Genomic DNA, 17,123 nt, shown 5'->3' with positions numbered 1-17,123 from the left:
ACTTCTATAGATTGAGATTTCTCAAAAGACCCCTGATCTGATCCTCTTCCAATACTGGTACTTCACCTACTCCTTGAACCCTGATTCTAGGTGCAGGGACCTTGAAGACCTCGTCAGTGAAGACTGAGGCAAGAGAGGCCTTGAGTAACAGCCTTTATTCAGGACACTGTCACTAAATCACCTGCCACAGCAGGTCCACGTTTCCATTTATACTTTTCTGCTAACACAGCAGAAGCTCCTCTTCCTGCCTTTGAACCCTCCTTGCTCATTTCAATGCTAGCTGAGCTCTGGCTTTCCTAATATCATTCCTATGTGCCCAGACAATGTATTTGTACTCCTCCTTTGTAGCTTGTCTTCACTTCCACCTCTTGCACACATATTTTATGCATACATAAAATTCTTGAAAATGTAGTATTTAATTTTTAGTGACATGAGTTTTAGGAAAGTAAATTACTCACTGCATGAATAGGATAGTGGTTTATGCAGTTAATCCTTAGTAAGTGCAAATAAAACTGTTTTGCCACAAATTGTTGTGCTCAGTCAGAGACATTTTAAAGCTTTTGTTATGCAGGATGTCAAATTAAATGTTCTGACCATCATTCTAGCATCTACATCACCCTATCGGTACTTCCAAATAAGCTGTCACAGTTATTTTTTTCCCAAATTTTGCTCTCTAGGATCAAGACTCTCAAACCTCTGCCTCCATATACAACTGCATTTGAAATAATCAGAACAAATAAAACTCTTTGCAAGCAGTGATTTGTCTTTATAATTAAGCTGCATAAATCAGTGACTAAAGACAGCATCATCTACATTGAAAGCTGCAGCTGTCAAGGCAGTGTTTTTTAGCACAGCTTTTAACAGGCAAAGTTTCCATCATAGTTACTCACTGATAGGCACTGGAGCTTAGATGAATTTTACTTGGGACACCATGACTCTCCATCCGAGAAGCTATATTCACCGTGTCTCCAAACAAGCAATAACGAGGCATCTTTTCTCCAACAACTCCAGCCAAGACAGGACCTGTATGGATCCCAACTCTAATCTTTACAAAGACATAAAACACCCCCCAAAAATGTCACTTGTTATTTAACATCTTTCTTAATGCTATCCAGCCACCTAAAAGTTCATCCTAACACAACACTGGACACCAGTAAAATATCAAATATCCACAGGGAGAGGCTCTTCATGAAAAATGTACCCATGTGGTCCTTGCCCAAAGTCACAGAGGAGTCAGAAGAAGCTCTTTGATGTCCTGCTGCAATACATTAACCAGAAGCCCAACCCAAGAAGCAGACAGACACACATGCATCTTTGTGTTAACAACTTACTTGGATAGGATTTCCAGAAACTGGGTTCTGTACTCCTTTAGCTGCTATTATCATTCCCAAGGCAAAGTTAGCAACTCGCTCAGCATGAGTAGGTACAGGCACAGGGACCCCACCTACTACCATATAGGCATCTCCGATTGTTTCCACCTTTAATTGAGAGGGACAAGCATATGAGCATGCCATATATATCTTGCTCAGGTTAGTGCTTTGCTGTTTGGGGCTCTTCTGCACCAACTCCCCCTTTCTTCTAGAAGATGTTTCCAATCACTAAAAAGCTCTAGCACGTATGAGTTTCCTTGAGATGGGACCCTTTCCTTGGCTCCACACTCAAAATTTCAACACATTCTGTCCCTGCTTACTTGACCTATTTTAGGTATCAGTGTGAGACACCCTAAGGAGTAAGGGATGCTGTGAAAGTGTCAGACTTTTTGCCTTCCTTTACCCAGGGCAGACCTATATGCAAAGAGCTATCCCCAGGTACAGGCTCCTGAGCCAGGAGGTTATCCAATAGCTGAATGCTATTAATTAGCTCTAATTCACAATTGGTGTTAAAAGCGTCTTTCTTTTTTAAAAGAGATTTCTTTTTTAAAAAGTCACAATAAAGCAAGGGAGTCTATTCACTGGTGATTATTATTATTAAAGGGTTCACATGAAATTAAGAAACCTGCAATCTCCAGGATGTCAGAGAATGCAAAGTATGAACTAAGCAGCCCGGGAGCATCCTTCCTTACAGCCAGCTGCTTTCCCACAACATGCTGCAGCCTGTGAGACAAATGCTGGAGGATTCGTCCTCCTTCAGGCATCCAGGCTCCTTGAAGTGCATGATAAGGCACCTGAGAAATACTTAGGAGTTTGTCCCTGCACCAGAGATTTTGCTGGGAATAGAATAGGCCTGTTTGAAACAGAGAATTCTCAAATGTTTAAAATTCACTGTAAAAGACTGTTACACGGTAAGGAAATTTTCTAAACTGCTCTTATGAGACTTCATTGTTACATTTACCATGAGTAAATAAGAGATCAGTTTAAATTAGATTAACTGGATTTCTTAAAAATAAACACCAATAGGAGAGCGGGAAGATAATTTCATCTTTGGGTTTGTTCATTAACATAATGACTTAAAACTGTTCAGCACATTAGTCTCAAAAAAATGTGTTTCTGTACATGCCTTCTATCAGATAGCCAACCCCATAGTAATGCCAGTAATTTTCTGTAACAAATTAAAAACAACTGTAAAAAGCTACTAATGCAAATAGATACCCTAATTATTTTTTGGCTGTGGTAGGAGATTTAATTTAACAAGATTTATTCATAACTTCAGATGTTTATAAGCTTGGGCCAAGTTTCTTTGATCAATGTCAGTATTTCATTTCTTTCTCAATTCCCTGAAATAGGCATCTCGTCCTCCCTCTCCATACCCTAGTAATCTCCTTCAATATTAACAGGAGTTATATACAGGCATCAAAAGGAGATTATTATAGTGACAGACAATTTACTCATGATGAATGATTTAGATAGATAGAATATGATGCTAATTTATCCTAAAATCTGTGGGGCATATCCTGGATGCTTAAATTATTGAATACAGTTTCCTTGCCAAGGCAGAAATGCTTCTGATTTCCCAGTACCATTTATTGCGGGATGAACTGCATGCCTTGCCTGAGGAAGGAATGAATGAGATTCGGATTTCACCCTTTACTTTTTCTGCCTTCCTAAATATTTAATGTGCTGGGGACAGACAGAAACTTAGGACTTGCTCTTCAGCTCCTCAAATCTGGGTAGCTCTGGAGACATTAATAACGCTATTATTATATGTCAACCAGGGCTCTGATCCTTCCAGCATGGGTTGGAAACAGCACGTACATTACAATCTAGATCTAATCAATGTTCTTTGGGGTCAGCAGGAGATCTACACCATTGCCTAAGATCTCCATGAAGCAAAAAAAAGACTAGGTATTATCTGGTATTTTTTATAACGTTATTTCCCACTTCATGATATAGTGACCTATTTACAACACATTGGAATAAAAGAACTAGCAAAATGAATCGAATTGGTCCATAAACTAGGATATCCTGTCATGTTGGGTAGGAATTTGAGAGAGGAGAGAGAGAGAGACGTATGAAAGAACAGCCATTCTGGTGTTAGCGTTGTGGAAAGACTATAGCCCATGATAGAAGTTACATTCCTGTCTGAAAATTTTAAACATATTTAATCACACCGCTGCCTGTTTTTTAGTTTCTCTGTGTGGCCACTACAAATATGCAATATTTTATGGTTTAGCAAAAATCATGCTGGGAGGAAGAGGATTTAAGTGCATTTAAAAACAAAAAACCAAACCACCACCAAACCAAACCATCACCAAACCAACCACCACAAAAAACCAAACCACCACCAAACCAACAAAATCCTTTTCCAGACTACTTCTACAGCCTTTATCGATCAGTACATACCTTGTACACGTCATGCACTGTGGTCAGTCTGTCAAATTGCAGGTACATTGAATTTAACATGAGAACTATCTGAATAGGCTCACATTGGGCACAAATGTTGGTAAAGGTCACAACATCGCTGAATAATATGGTGCACTCCTTGAACTCTCCTGTGAGCAGAAAGACCAGTAGTAAGTACTTGTAATAGCTGGACAATCACGACATCTCTTTGAGATTTGTTTGCAAAGATTTCTTTCTTGTCATTCTTTTAGGCCATATGACCTATCAGTTGTAATACTCATATACGGGTGCTGATATGAGAGAGAGATGTTGATATAGGAGTATATCAAATATAAGAATCATCACACATCTCGAACAATCCAGACATCTGAATACATCCCTTTGTCCACCCATATTCAGTATATACTTAGCTCTTTACCCCTAACCTCATATATGTGCTTACTAAAGGAAATTTAAGCATATCCTTACTTACTATCCTTAAGAAAAATGGGAACCATGATGACTCTAGGTTTATAGATGGCATAGAGGATCTAGGAGAATTTTCTAGGAAAGACCAATTTCTTCATTCTTTTCATTTTTGAGCCCTCATCTCCCTGTATACTCATGTTAAAAACAAAATCTGTTTGCTGTTTAAACACTGAATTTTGTTCCCTGAACTGGCAGCTGCTACCACCTTTCACCTCCTAGGGAACAATTTTGGCAAACAGCTTTCAAAGCTTTGTTTGAAAGAATAGTCTAAGCTTTGTTATCAGTGAGATGAAGGGTCTGTGGTCCTCCTCCCATGAATGTCACCAAGTAGAGAATGTACTCCACAGTAGTGGCAATGGGGCTGTGCCGGCACCCCAGTCTCTCTATCATCATCACCAGGTGCATGCATCATGCATCACAAATGGATCCTGTTCATTCACCTGCCTCAACTCGCTTCCCCTCTTTCAGCTGGTTGGCCACATGCTGAGGAAGCATGGCATAGAGCAGAGTTTCAGTCTTTTTCTTCTCTTCCTCCAGGTGCTTCGACAGTATCCGCAGTTCTTCCTTCTTCCTCTCCAGCTGGTTAGAGAGCTCCATCTCTGCCAGTCGCTGCTGATTGAGAAGAATCAAATCCCTGGTCACGTCATGAGGTGCAATGTCTGCAATGTGCATCTGTCGCTCCTCCAGTTCATGCAAAGTGCGAAGCAAAGGAGAGCAGAGATAGAGCATGCACTGCAGGGACTCCATCCAGATCATCTGGCCTGTTTGAAACAAGCGTCAGTAAGAGTTTTCAGCAGCTTGGACTTTCACGTGATGCTCAGTATTACTGATGTTAGTTTTAGGGGATGAGTTCTAAGGACAGTGGGTTTTTGTAGGGTTTGGGTCATCACAGGAATTACTCTGTTTCCTGGAATTAGAGGTGGACTTGTTTGGAGGAGGTGCACTAGGCAAATAAAAAAATTTCAGGACCCAAGAAGCAGCCACTCACTCATTACAACTGCTAGGCAGAGCCCAACCATGCTTCAGGTCCCTTCTCTTCACGAGGAACACCAATGTGCGCACAATCTCTCCTCTCCTCTGCTCTGCTCTGCTCCTAGTTCTTGAGCTGTTCCTGAAGCCAGTCAGTCAGCATCATGCACAGGGGAACTGAGACTCACAATGATTAAGTGAAACATTTGAAGTTTAATTTCACCGTGGGTAAAATGTGGCCCCAGTAAAGTCAACAGAGCTTTCCTTCCTGGAAGCTGGAGCTCTCAGTCACTATGATCATCTAAATAAGCAGGTACAAAAATGCCTGAAAAGTAGAAGGGATTCTTGGTGGGGGATTGAGTTTTTGTTTTCTTTGTTGAGATTTGGTTATGGGTTTGATTTTTTTTAATTTTTATTATTATTATTATTTGCTTCACAAGTATTCTTGGTTTCTGAACAGCAATCCAGGAATTCCTATTTCTTTCTTTCTCTCTCACCCCATCCCCAGGGCAACTGGATGAACAGCTTGAAAAGTAACAGGATCGGAACATCAGAGATACCATGTGAATTAACCCTGACAGCATAAGAGGAAGTAAAATTGTACCTGTAACTCGTTAAAGTTCCTTGTTTTGGTAACATCGTTTTTTTCAAGGTCTCCCTAAACTCTTAATTTTTTCTCAATCTCAGGAATACCAGATTTGACACTCATTATGTAAAGGTGAAAGGAGAGAAGGGAAAATTAGGTCATATTATATAGTTCAGAGAAGCAAAATTGAGGTCACAGAACACTTAAACCAAATGTCATTATAGTTACACGAGGCGGAGAATCATTCCATACTCATTCCTTCCAGTAAAAATAAAACAAATAAAATATCTTTTTTGCTAAAATAATTTTAACTGGTAAACTCTTATGTAACATTGGGGAGGTGAAGACAGAAATCAGAATCTGAAAATGCGACTACAAAAAATAAAAGCACAGCTAACTAATCTATTTTTATCCACATTTGAAACCCAGCCAGTAGCAAATAACTCCCCTCAAAGGCATAAATTAAGAGTGAATCATGTATTCACATTTTAGGAATCAAAATGCATGGAGGCGCAGGGCAAGCCATTTCTTTCCTCCAGCTGTACCAATGTTATCAGGACTTTGTCTCTAAGCACTTCCCTCGTCCCCTGCCTCTTCCCACCCCTTGCCCGGCAGATGGGAAGCGCACGCTGGCGGGGGTGATGCTTGCAGTGTATTATTGTGGGAACGCTCACCCCACGTTTCATTATTGTCTGTATTTGCCAAAGATGCAATCCAAGATCTGTGAACTGGCATTGCCTGTGCTGGGTGGCTGCGTTTAAAATGTTGTTCCGCGTACAAAGCAGTAATTTCTTTGGCAAAGAAAATTCTTAGCAGTGCAAAGCGATTCTGTGTTGGGTGCACAGGCTGATGCGTAGAGCTATGGGGAGGTGAGACACGGACAGTTACTTTTACACAGCTCAGTGCACCTCCATGCTGAGCCCTCCACAAGCAGAAGCACGTTCTGAGGGCTGCCATTGTGTCCCTTCCACAGGTCCCCAGTGAAGCAGAAGGCCATAGCTGAGGGCTGGGGAGATTCACAGGGCAACTGGCATTGAATCCTAACCAAAACCAAGAGTGACGACACAACCATGTTGCAGGCATCGCCCCAGAGTAATGCCTTACATTACATATTTGGTTCTAACCTCTGCAAAGAAAAACACGCAGGACAGTATTATGGGGAAAACTCTCATACCCTTACTCGAAAATGGGCATGACCGGGCACCTCTCTGAGGTGCCTGTACACAAATGTGCACAGCATGGGGAAAACCCAGGATGAACTAGGGGTCTGTGTGCAGTTTCAGGGCTACCATGTCACTGGGACCATAGAGGCTTGATGGGGTAGTTCACACACCTGGAGTACTGCAAAGGATGCACACAGACCCTTTAGAAAGGACAGGGAGGCAAGGACAAGGAGCTGCCTTTTATGTGAGAGAGCAAGGGAAATGCATGGAGGTCTGCCGAGGGCTGGATGATGAGCCAGCTGAGAGCTTCTAGATAAAGATTAGAGGGCAGACCGATGTGGGTGATATTGTGATGGGTGTCTGCTACAGATGCCCTGCTCAGGAAGAAAAAGTAGAGACCTTCTTAAGACAAGTGGAGGAAGCCTCATGGTGGACTTCAGCTACTTTGGTATCTGCTGGACAGGCAACACAGCAGGACACAAGCAATTCAGGAGATTTCTAGAGTGCACTGAGGCACTGACACAGGTGAGCTTCCTGACACAAGTGACCGATGAACCGATGAGGGGAGGTGTCCTGCTAGACCTGATACTTACAAACAGTGAAGAACTACGGATGGGAAAGCTGGGCGCAGCCTTGGCTGCAATGACTGTGCAATGGTGGAGTGCAGGAACCTGAGAGGAGTGAACAAGGCAAAAAAGCAAGATTGCAACCCTGGACTTCGGGAGACTGGACTTTGTCCCATTCAGGGATCTGCTTGGAAGAATCCCATGGGATACAGTCTTGGAAAGAAGAAGGGTCCAGAAGACCTGGTTGATGTCCAAGGATCTCCTCTTCCAAGTTCAGGAATGGTCTATCCCGATGTGCAGAAAGTCAAGCAAACGTGGCAGGGGCCTGCATGGATGAACAAGGAGCTCCTGACTAAACTAAAACATAAAAAAGAAAGAATACAAGAGGTGAAAGCTGGGTCAGGTCACCCCAGAGGAAGAGACAGGGTTGAAAAAGCCAAAACCCACCTGGAGTTGCATCTGTTGAGGAACAAGAAGGGCTTCTACAGGTATATGAGCAGCAAAAGGAAGACTAGTGAAAATGCAGGCCTGTTGCTGAATGGGGCAAGGGATCTGCTGAGAAAGGATATGGAAAAGTCCAAGGTACTCAGTGCCCTTCTTTGCTTCAGTCTTTGCTGGTAAGAATCGCCCTTCAGGAATCTCAGGGCCCTGAGACCAGTGGGAAAGGCTGGAGCGATGAAGACCTACTGGCAGCACAGGAGGTTCAGGTTAGTAAACTTTTAAACAAATTGGTTATACAGAAGTCCACGAGACCTGATACGATGCATCCAGGAGTGCTGAGGGAGCTGGTCAGTGTCATTGTAAGGCAACTCTCAATTAGTTTTGAAAGGTCATGGTGACTGGGGGAGGTTCCTGAGGACTGGAAGAAAGTAAATGTCACTCCTATTTTCAAGAAGTAAAGGATGGAGGACCTGGGAAGGCTTGGGGCATCTGTCATATAAGGAGAAGAGAAGAAAGAGATCTGGGGTTGTTGAACCTAGAGATGACAAGCCTCAGGGGGACATTACCAATACGTATAAATGCCTGATAGGAGGGAGTAAAAAATACTTTTCTCAGTGGTATCCAATAAAAGGACAAGAGACAATGGGCACTAATTGAAATGCAGGGATTCCATTTAAACATAAGAAAAAAACTTTTTACTGTAAGGCTGGTTAAACACTAGAATGGGTTGCCCGGGGAGTTTGTGGAGTCTCCATCCTTGAACATATTCAAAACCCAAGTAGACGTCGTCCTGAGTAACCTGCTCTAGTTGACCCTGCTTTGAGGGAGGATGGACTAGACAATCTCCAGAGGTCCCTTCCAAACTCAACTGGAGATGAGTCAATTCTGCAACTCTGTGAATAACTGAGACTAGACATGGTTCAGAAAACAATCTAATCCTCTCTTGGCCTTGCCCCTGTTACTCAGGAAACCTGCAAAGATGTAGGGTTTGCAGCATTAGAAAAACACTGTCTTTCCAAGCCTTTCAAATGGGAGTGCAGTTGTTATTTCTGACTGAAAGCCTTCAAAATCTGGTGAGGTAATAGCAGAATTTGTCTACAAACATCTTAAAGTACTGTTTCTCTAAACAGAACCGTCTAATCCTCTCCTCACTGCACAAAGACAAGGCCATTTATAGGACTTACGTGAAGCCAGGAGTCTACAGAAAGACATTAGTTCAACTCCAGCATAATTCCTGATTTAATATGAAGACTTATGCTATTGAAAACAGTGAAGTACCTCTCAGCTCTAGCATTGGCCGTTGTTTCCATGACTCTGGCATCATCTCTCTTCTAGTCTGGAAAACAAATTGGCTGTTGATGAATTTCTGAATGCTAGAGATGGTGAAGGGTACTTCTGGGTGAACGATACTGAAATAGTGATCCAAGCAGATGCCCATGGTCTGAAGGCCAGGTACAATCTTCTGAATGCTCACCCCAGCTTGCTTCACTCTGAGCTTAAAAAGAAAATATGGACAATGTGTTATAATTCATATCCTGTTTGTGTTCAGGCCAAGCTACAGCTGATCACTGTTTATACATGTACACACACTTAGCCTTGCTATACTACATGGCTTATTTCTGAGCAAAGTTTCTATCTTATTAGCGTATTACCTCAAAGCTCTGAATGAGTGTCCTTCATAGCAAGACAAAGCCCCCAGAAAGGAATGTTATTATCCAAATGCTCTCCCTATCAATTGTTAAAAACAAAACAAAACAAAACAACCTGCTATTATCCTTGCTTGCATTTGTGTAGGCCTAACAAACAGCCTTACAGGTAGCTGCAAGAGAAAATTAGAGATACCAGAGCATGTCCTGCATTCCAAAAAGAAAATAGCTGTGGCACAAAATGTCTTGGCAAATATTAATTTTCTAATGGATGCCATGGGTTACCTTCTTTTAACCATTGCTGTGTAAAGGTTTAGTCTTTCTCTTTTAGCCTAATGACCACATATGAGCTCTTAACTCCTGCAGAAATGTCCACTGTGCCTTCGCTGCTTATCATCAGTCATTGAAGCTCTGACCTAGCTACCAATAATGGGTGCAGGACTTGCCCTTTTTCCACACTAGTAATTTTATCAAATTATGCAGACTGGATGTCTTGAAAAGTTTAAAACTCTGAACTTTCGCTAATGGGGACAGTGGCACAAAGCAGACTATGTGCTCTGGAATCTCTATCAGTGTGATGCCAAAACACATTCCCTGAGTGGCTGTATTCAGCTTTCTTCTGCTGTCCCATTCTCAGCTTCTCCTTTCTTTGCTCCCATCTTATATTAAGCTAATATTAATATAAGCTAATATAAGAGATATAATAATATAATTAATATAAGCTAATATTCTCTGCACAGAATTGGGAGCAAGAAGAACTGTAGCTTGGTGGGAACCCAGGCTAGTTGGAAACCAGCCACAGAGCAGTCCCTGCGAAGGGATAAGGCAATGCCATTGCTGCAGAGTATGTGTGCACAGGAGAGGAGACTCAATCCTCCCCTGGAAGATAAAGAGATTTTTGGGTCCAGTTTCTACTAGATGGGGTTGCATGCTACCCGATTTAGTAGGTAGCTGGGTCTTCCCAGCAGAAGCGTGTAGGAGTAGACTCAGGAAGCATGTAGATCCTCAGTTGCCAGCAAAGCCTTACAAAAGCCTTTGGCTAGATTGGTAAATGGGAGGAGAGGGTGACTAGCTATCAGTACAAAGCCAGTTTAAAGGATGGGTCGTATCTCTGGCACATCCAAGGACAGGCAGATGGCCAGAAACCTCAGAAAATTCTGTTCCGTGTTTGGTAATGGATAGACTGCTGCAATAAACCTTATTGGCATATCTGCAGCTGTTTCAAACATGGTAATCTCAATAAATTCAAAGGAAATACCTATCTGAAATGATCCAGATCCAGTTGTTATGAGTGACTTTTATTGCACGTCTCTGTACAGACCACTTCTGCAAATCCTACAAATGAGTGTGCACTGTATAGGGAGCACACGCAGCAGTGAAGTGTAGGACAGTCAAAACAGAAGAAAATTACTGTATGGTTTATGCAAACTGAATGCCCTTACCACATGCTTGTCCTACCTCTTTGTCAAAAACCATATGAAAAGGAAGTCCATTGCAAAGTGTTTTTGTGTCAATCCAGAGGCTCTTGGGATAAACAGGATCAAATCCCCTCAGGAGCTTACCTGTGGCAAAATAAATATGTAGTTTTTTAATCGGTTTACACCTCATAAGAGCAGTCAGCATTACTTTTTAGCACTCAGTGAGACAGGACCCTATATCATAATGAGTGAAGACAAAGTAAACAGTGTGTGGGTCCAGAAATGTGCATACATCCGTGCTAAATGCTCCACAGTTTAATACACAGCTGATTAGCAACTAGTCTGAGTTGGCTGAGAGTTTAAAACTTAACCACACAAAAAGCACAGAGCATTAGATGCATGAAATTATGTGGAAACAATAAGAATAGATCAACAACTGTAGATGTTGCTGCTCTATGAATTTGCAGATGTCGTAGCTATATAACACAGCTATATCCCACAAAAATGTACACAGAAGCGGATTTAATATACTTTGCCAGCTACTAAGGAACACTTATGGAGAAAATACCCAGCATGATCTGGGTTTCAGTCTCCTATACAAAGAACTCTAGTCCATAGCACAAAGACCACATTACTGTTTGGTTTCTATTTCACTTACCCTAAGTTTTTTTCAAAATGGTCACAAATCTACAGAGCAGGTTGTGCTTGCTAGCGAACAGATATTTTTGTGAAATGAATAAAATGGGTAAAATAGTCAAAAGGGCTCATCTGACTGAAGCACCCAAAGCCTTTGATCTTCACAGTATAAACTTGGATTCTCCAGTAACCCACAATAATCGAAAGGATGATTATTTCAAGTGATCTCTTTCCCCCAGAAGGTGGCTATGACAGTTACTCCAGTAAATCCTGCTTGATAACAAATGCTCAAGTCACTTAGGAGACTGGTGAAAAAGATCGCAAATTTAGGACCCAACTTCTAGACTTCTTACTGCTTCAGGGGAAGTCAATGTGGGTTTTTCATTTTTCAAAGTCTGGCTCTTGATAACTCTTGCATTTATTGTTAAAGGATTTTATTTTTTTAAACTAATAACACTACTCTAAAATTTTATTTTGAATATATACTAATTTCTTACTCAGTATATCTGCTCTTGTAATGTATGTGGCATTGCACCAGATGGTATCAGGTTCAATTTTTCACTCCTCCCAGAATCCAGACAACTTGGCAATACTGAGCTGGATTCTCATTCCTCTTGGGGAATCAAAAGATCCTAACTGAAAAAATCATTCCGTTTTATAAACATACGATATATAAAGGTATAAACAGAGATTACTAGACTAGCAGTAGATTTTTGGTAGTGGAGAGTGTAATTTGGCTTTCAGAATTTACTACAGTTGACAACTTTGGAAATGAGTAGCAACTACCAAGTTAAAAAACACTCTTTTAAATCCATCATCTTAGACCAAGTGACATGAGAAGGAAGTATCAAATGTACCACACAATGACATTTTATAGAAGAATACTTTTCAGAAGAAAACCCTGTTTAAGAGACAAAAGTGACAGGTCATATTCCATTTAAGTATCTGTCATTACTAAGCATGCTTATTACCTGCAATTTTTCTTTGATTACCAATGTCTAACCGAAAGAAACTTAACCAGAAACATTTTGAAAAGATGCAGAGGAAATATGAATGGTAACTTCAAAATGGATGGGTGGGTGGACATAGCGAGGCTTACTGACTTGCTTACTGAAAAGGCTCGGAAATGATGACAAGCTCCCTCTGAATGATCTCTCACCTTTTCCTAATGTGATTATTCCTCTTATTGTTTTCCAGTGACTTTTCTTGACAGGACAAACAGAGCTTCCTCTGTCTCTAATTGTATTCTTGGCTTTTTCAAGGTCCTGTTGAAATAAATCCAAAGGGAAATTCAAGGGTGTTTTTATTTTAATCATATTTTAATAATACAGTGATAATGAACATTAAAATACCTCTTTATTCAGTTGGTTCTCAATTTGTTTTTCAGAGTCAGCAAGATATTGACGTGAGGAAGAAAATTCATTTCTTTCCTTGTATGAAAATACAGGGTTTTGAGTGACAAGAAAAACAATATGTTCTTTTTTCCCAGTTCTTTCTTCTTCTTCTGTTTGATTGACTATTTCCATTGAAATCTCAATGTTAAAAAAGTCCAGGGCTGCTGCACCAATGATTCCTGAAGGGGAAACAAAAGACACAGTATTGCCAAGAACAAACCCTTTCCATTTTCCATTTTAGAGGGCCCACAGTGGAATTTCACTGTTTCAGAATCACCTTTCGCAAGGACTCGGGAAGAAGAAAGCAACCTATGTCGTTCCTACTACCGTTGCCATGATAAGAATATGTGCATAGGAGATAAGCTTTAAAGTTACTGTTTCTTTTGCCTTGTCTGATCACAAATGCTTATTTTCACTAGAAGCAGCTCAGCAGGGTATCTGAAGAATGTGTCCAAATAGTCATACATAGCAATAATATGAATTCCCATTAACCCAAAAAGTGCAGGGTGTCTAAAGAGATTCTGCTATAACAATCTATTTCAGTCATTGCAGAATATGTTCTTTTGAAAGGAAGGAAATATCTTTCATGAAGATACATAATCAGTCCTCTCATTTCTGCTATTAGGCGAAATACTGGACAATGACATGAAAAGCTCTGTCTGAAATTCCAAATAGTTCTGTGCTTCAGTAGGAATATGAAATGAGTTTTGACAAAGGGGGAAGTTTTGATAAACTTCTAAATTCAGCAGCATCTATGAGAGAAAGGAATATGATCATCTCTTACAGACTTACAGCTGTTTAACCCTTGCATAAGTATAACTGTGGAGATTCCTATAAATGCCGGTAAAAGATTCAGTTTTGAGCAGGGTTCAATAGTAGGTTTACAGATTGCATGCACTGCAGGAGTATTTATTACAGGATGGATGGATGGATGTCTTCAAATCACGTATAATTTCTACTTCACTGTAATTTAAGGAGCATGAGTCACTGAGAACTAATCACAGCTAGACACGATACAGACCATGAACTTTAATTTTTCTTCCAGGAAGGGAATTCTATAGGAGTTCTATAGCAGGAATGGACAATTATGGCCTGGGTTGTCATATTGTAAATCTTGATGGAAGCTGCTGGGAGCTAGGAGTGATCAGGCAGTAGGGAAAAACCAAGGTCAGATGTCTGGTGACTAGACTCTACCAGGCTTCAATTCCATGGCCAGTCCTCATTTGAAAAAAGATTCTGAAATCTGAGCAAAGTATAACTGCAAATATATGATTAGTCTGTACATATATTGCATTACCAGCTGATCTGTACTCTGTATTCTATCCGATTACCTGGCACAATATGGCACAGACCTCTTCTGTCTGAATAGTAATGTAAATGCATTGACCCATCTTCATTCTTTTCTACTCTAAAAGATGGTGCATTCATCTCCTGAGGAAAAACAAACAAAACCAAAACCTCAATACCTTTTTCTGATAAAGAATACCAGTGAATTCCACTTGACAAAAGCATCCCATGTCTTAATAAAATAAGCAGTAATATGAATAAGCTGAAAAACAGAAAATTAAATATGCTCACCTGTGAAGGAAAATCTACCATGCATTAGAGACAATGTACTAAATAATACCTAATGCTGAGGACTACTCAGAAAAAAATATTTTAAAAAATTGTCCTAACATTTTGGAGTAATCCATTTCAGAACATAGGAGAACCTGGTCACAGCATCTTTTTTCATTATCCGTTCACACCTATGAGATGCTGTTCCTTGTGTTGCGAACTCTGGCAGAGTCCACCCGTACCTGCTCAGTAATTACTACTCGAACTTGCCTGGTAAGAAAGGGCCAGGTAGCTGTGCAATGCATCCAGGTTCTCTATGAACTCGTAGAGATTTCCACCCAGTGTCCTCAGCATGTGGTCATAGCCTGAGCGTTTACAGAATTCAAAGAAATACTCTCCAAACTCTCTCAGAACCATGTCAGCAGGAACACCTGGCAAAATAAAGATACCTTAACAAATAAGAAAGGCTTGGCAGTTCTTGAAATGCTGTCGGGTGGATTAAGAGTGAATGCAGAAAATTTGCAACATAGGGAGGGCATTCCAAACAGCACAGGAGACTAAAACCTGGGCTGCAGTCTCAGGCTTGACCCAGGACGGTTCATTTTTGAGGCACGGTGACACATACCTAATATTTTACAGGCTTTGTCGATGAGCTGCATTGTGATCTCATCTTTGTAAACCTCGAAAGTCAAGAAAGAATCCTGGGCTCCAGCCTGCAGTCTGCAATAGAGAAGACAATATTCTTGTCTCAGCATGCTGTAAATATAACGTGCTTGGGTGACCCAACTGGCATGCATTAAGCACTGTTTGCTTTTAACCCACTCCTTAACCTCCTTCAAGCGTTATATTGGAACACGCTACTTCCCCTAATGGTTTAAGAGTGTTGCTTTAACATGGCTGAATGGTGGTGTCCACCTCTCCATTTCTGCTATTTCATGTTATGGTATTCTGGTAAACTCTTTCAAGGATTAGGGCATCATACTGTGGGGTGCTAGAGCAAGTGGAGTCTTAGTTTGTCTTATGGTCTACTGGCTTGTCGTCCAATGTGGCCACAATATCAAGCTCTTGGGTCTCCACAGACTTGACCAAAAACTTGCCAATTTTTTATATTGGCTTCAACAGCTATTATATGTATGCATCTAAGTATCATTTATGTATCTTGGAAAATACCATATGGCTCATAAAGTAAAGACAAAACTGGAGAAGATGATATATTTAGCTGCTTTTCTGAAAGTACTGGAATTAAACTGACTTCATACCAAGGATGACATCTTTTCAGTGTAATTACTTTTCAATATTGTCATGGTGAGCCAGCGAGGCTATTGCATAGTTGTCTGTAAGACTAAATGTCATCCTTAATTATCTGATGTAACAAATTAACTGGGACAAATTAGTATCAGAGTATGAAGTGTTACAAAGTAAGAAACTCTTGCTTTTGCCCTGCTAGTTACTTCTAATAATTACTTGAGATACACATCAGCTGCTATTTACCAGTGAGAAATTATAATCCTCTGCTGCTAAATTCCTGAGCATTTTCTTGCAATACACTACATTCATTGGGAACACATTACCTTAATTTTTCCCATGTTTCTTCACCATACCTTTCAACCACCAAAGACTTCAGGCATGTATTTATAAATCCATACTGCAAAAGCAAATACATGAACATGGACAAGACATACCGATTTTCAAAATGCAGCCCAAACATGCCACCTTTTTGTCTGTTAAGATTCCACTGCTAATTTCAGATTGCGAAAGAGAAAGCAATACTGTTTAACAGCCGTTATGTCTTTCAGTAAACAGCACAGCCTTATCTGAGCATTTCACAAGCATTCGGCAAAACAGAGCAAACACATTCAATCCTGTTTTGCAAATAAGGACCCAGAGACACCAGGTCAGGGATCTGTTGTGCCATGCATGCAGCCGAGAGCACGTCCCCCGCGGCGGCAGAACAGCAGCCATGCAAGGCTGCAGCATCAGGAGGAAAGCGTGGCTTTGCCGTGACTGTTATTTTTTGCGTTAGTCCCGACAAACCGTACACTGGAGATGGGGGGAAAAACGTTACAAGAATAACCCTAAGTAGCACTTTCAGAGCAGCAACGGCCTGAGGATGCTGCGGTCCAAATCCCCCAAAGGAATGCGGGTTGGAGAGCCCGGCACGGCAGGCAGCAGGCTCTCAGCCGGCTGGTCTCTCGGGCCAGGGGTGAACGGCGGGAGCCGGCCGTCTGTCCCCGACAGCAGCCGTCCGTCTGTCCCCGACCGGAGCCGTCCGTCCCGCCCCGCCCCGCTCCCTTCCCGCAGGCAGCCTGGCACCGCCCGGGGCTGGCGGAGGGTCCCGAGTGCCTGCCTGACCCTGCGGGTCCCCGCTGCCCGGCCTCGGCGAGCCCCCGGGCCCGCCCGCTGCCTGCCCGCCGCCCCGCGGGCCGCTCACCATCCTGCCGCCGCCGCCCCTCCGCCGCCGGCCGCGGGCTCCGGCCGCCGCCCCCGGCGCCGCCGCCGG

General features: G+C 41.7%; 2 protein-coding genes across 2 annotated transcripts in view; one reads left to right on the top strand and one right to left on the bottom strand.

Moving 5' to 3' along the window:
* Positions 1–6,040, top strand: part of CCDC195 (coiled-coil domain containing 195) — a 17,993-nt gene extending 11,953 nt beyond the window's left edge. Inside the window, exons 6-7 of the mRNA XM_072868649.1 lie at positions 4,785–4,897; positions 5,725–6,040. The gene's annotated coding sequence lies outside the window, so the exon portion shown is untranslated. The remainder of the gene's footprint in view (positions 1–4,784; positions 4,898–5,724) is intronic.
* Positions 1–17,123, bottom strand: part of LOC140654852 (guanylate cyclase soluble subunit beta-2-like) — a 19,624-nt gene extending 2,501 nt beyond the window's left edge. Inside the window, exons 1-13 of the mRNA XM_072868648.1 lie at positions 17,055–17,123; positions 16,195–16,268; positions 15,249–15,343; positions 14,894–15,054; positions 14,398–14,497; positions 13,025–13,245; positions 12,832–12,937; positions 11,077–11,180; positions 9,251–9,467; positions 4,688–5,008; positions 3,780–3,928; positions 1,332–1,478; positions 891–1,045 (exon numbers count right to left, since the gene is read on the bottom strand). Coding sequence (XP_072724749.1) covers positions 891–1,045; positions 1,332–1,478; positions 3,780–3,928; positions 4,688–5,008; positions 9,251–9,467; positions 11,077–11,180; positions 12,832–12,937; positions 13,025–13,245; positions 14,398–14,497; positions 14,894–15,054; positions 15,249–15,343; positions 16,195–16,268; positions 17,055–17,057 — 1,853 coding nt within the window. The 5' untranslated portion in view covers positions 17,058–17,123. The remainder of the gene's footprint in view (positions 1–890; positions 1,046–1,331; positions 1,479–3,779; positions 3,929–4,687; positions 5,009–9,250; positions 9,468–11,076; positions 11,181–12,831; positions 12,938–13,024; positions 13,246–14,397; positions 14,498–14,893; positions 15,055–15,248; positions 15,344–16,194; positions 16,269–17,054) is intronic.

The sequence above is a fragment of the Ciconia boyciana genome, chromosome 7, assembly GCF_034638445.1.
Source record: "Ciconia boyciana chromosome 7, ASM3463844v1, whole genome shotgun sequence".
In the NCBI taxonomy this organism is placed as follows: Eukaryota; Metazoa; Chordata; class Aves; order Ciconiiformes; family Ciconiidae; genus Ciconia; species Ciconia boyciana.
This window is presented reverse-complemented; position numbering and strand designations above follow the sequence as displayed.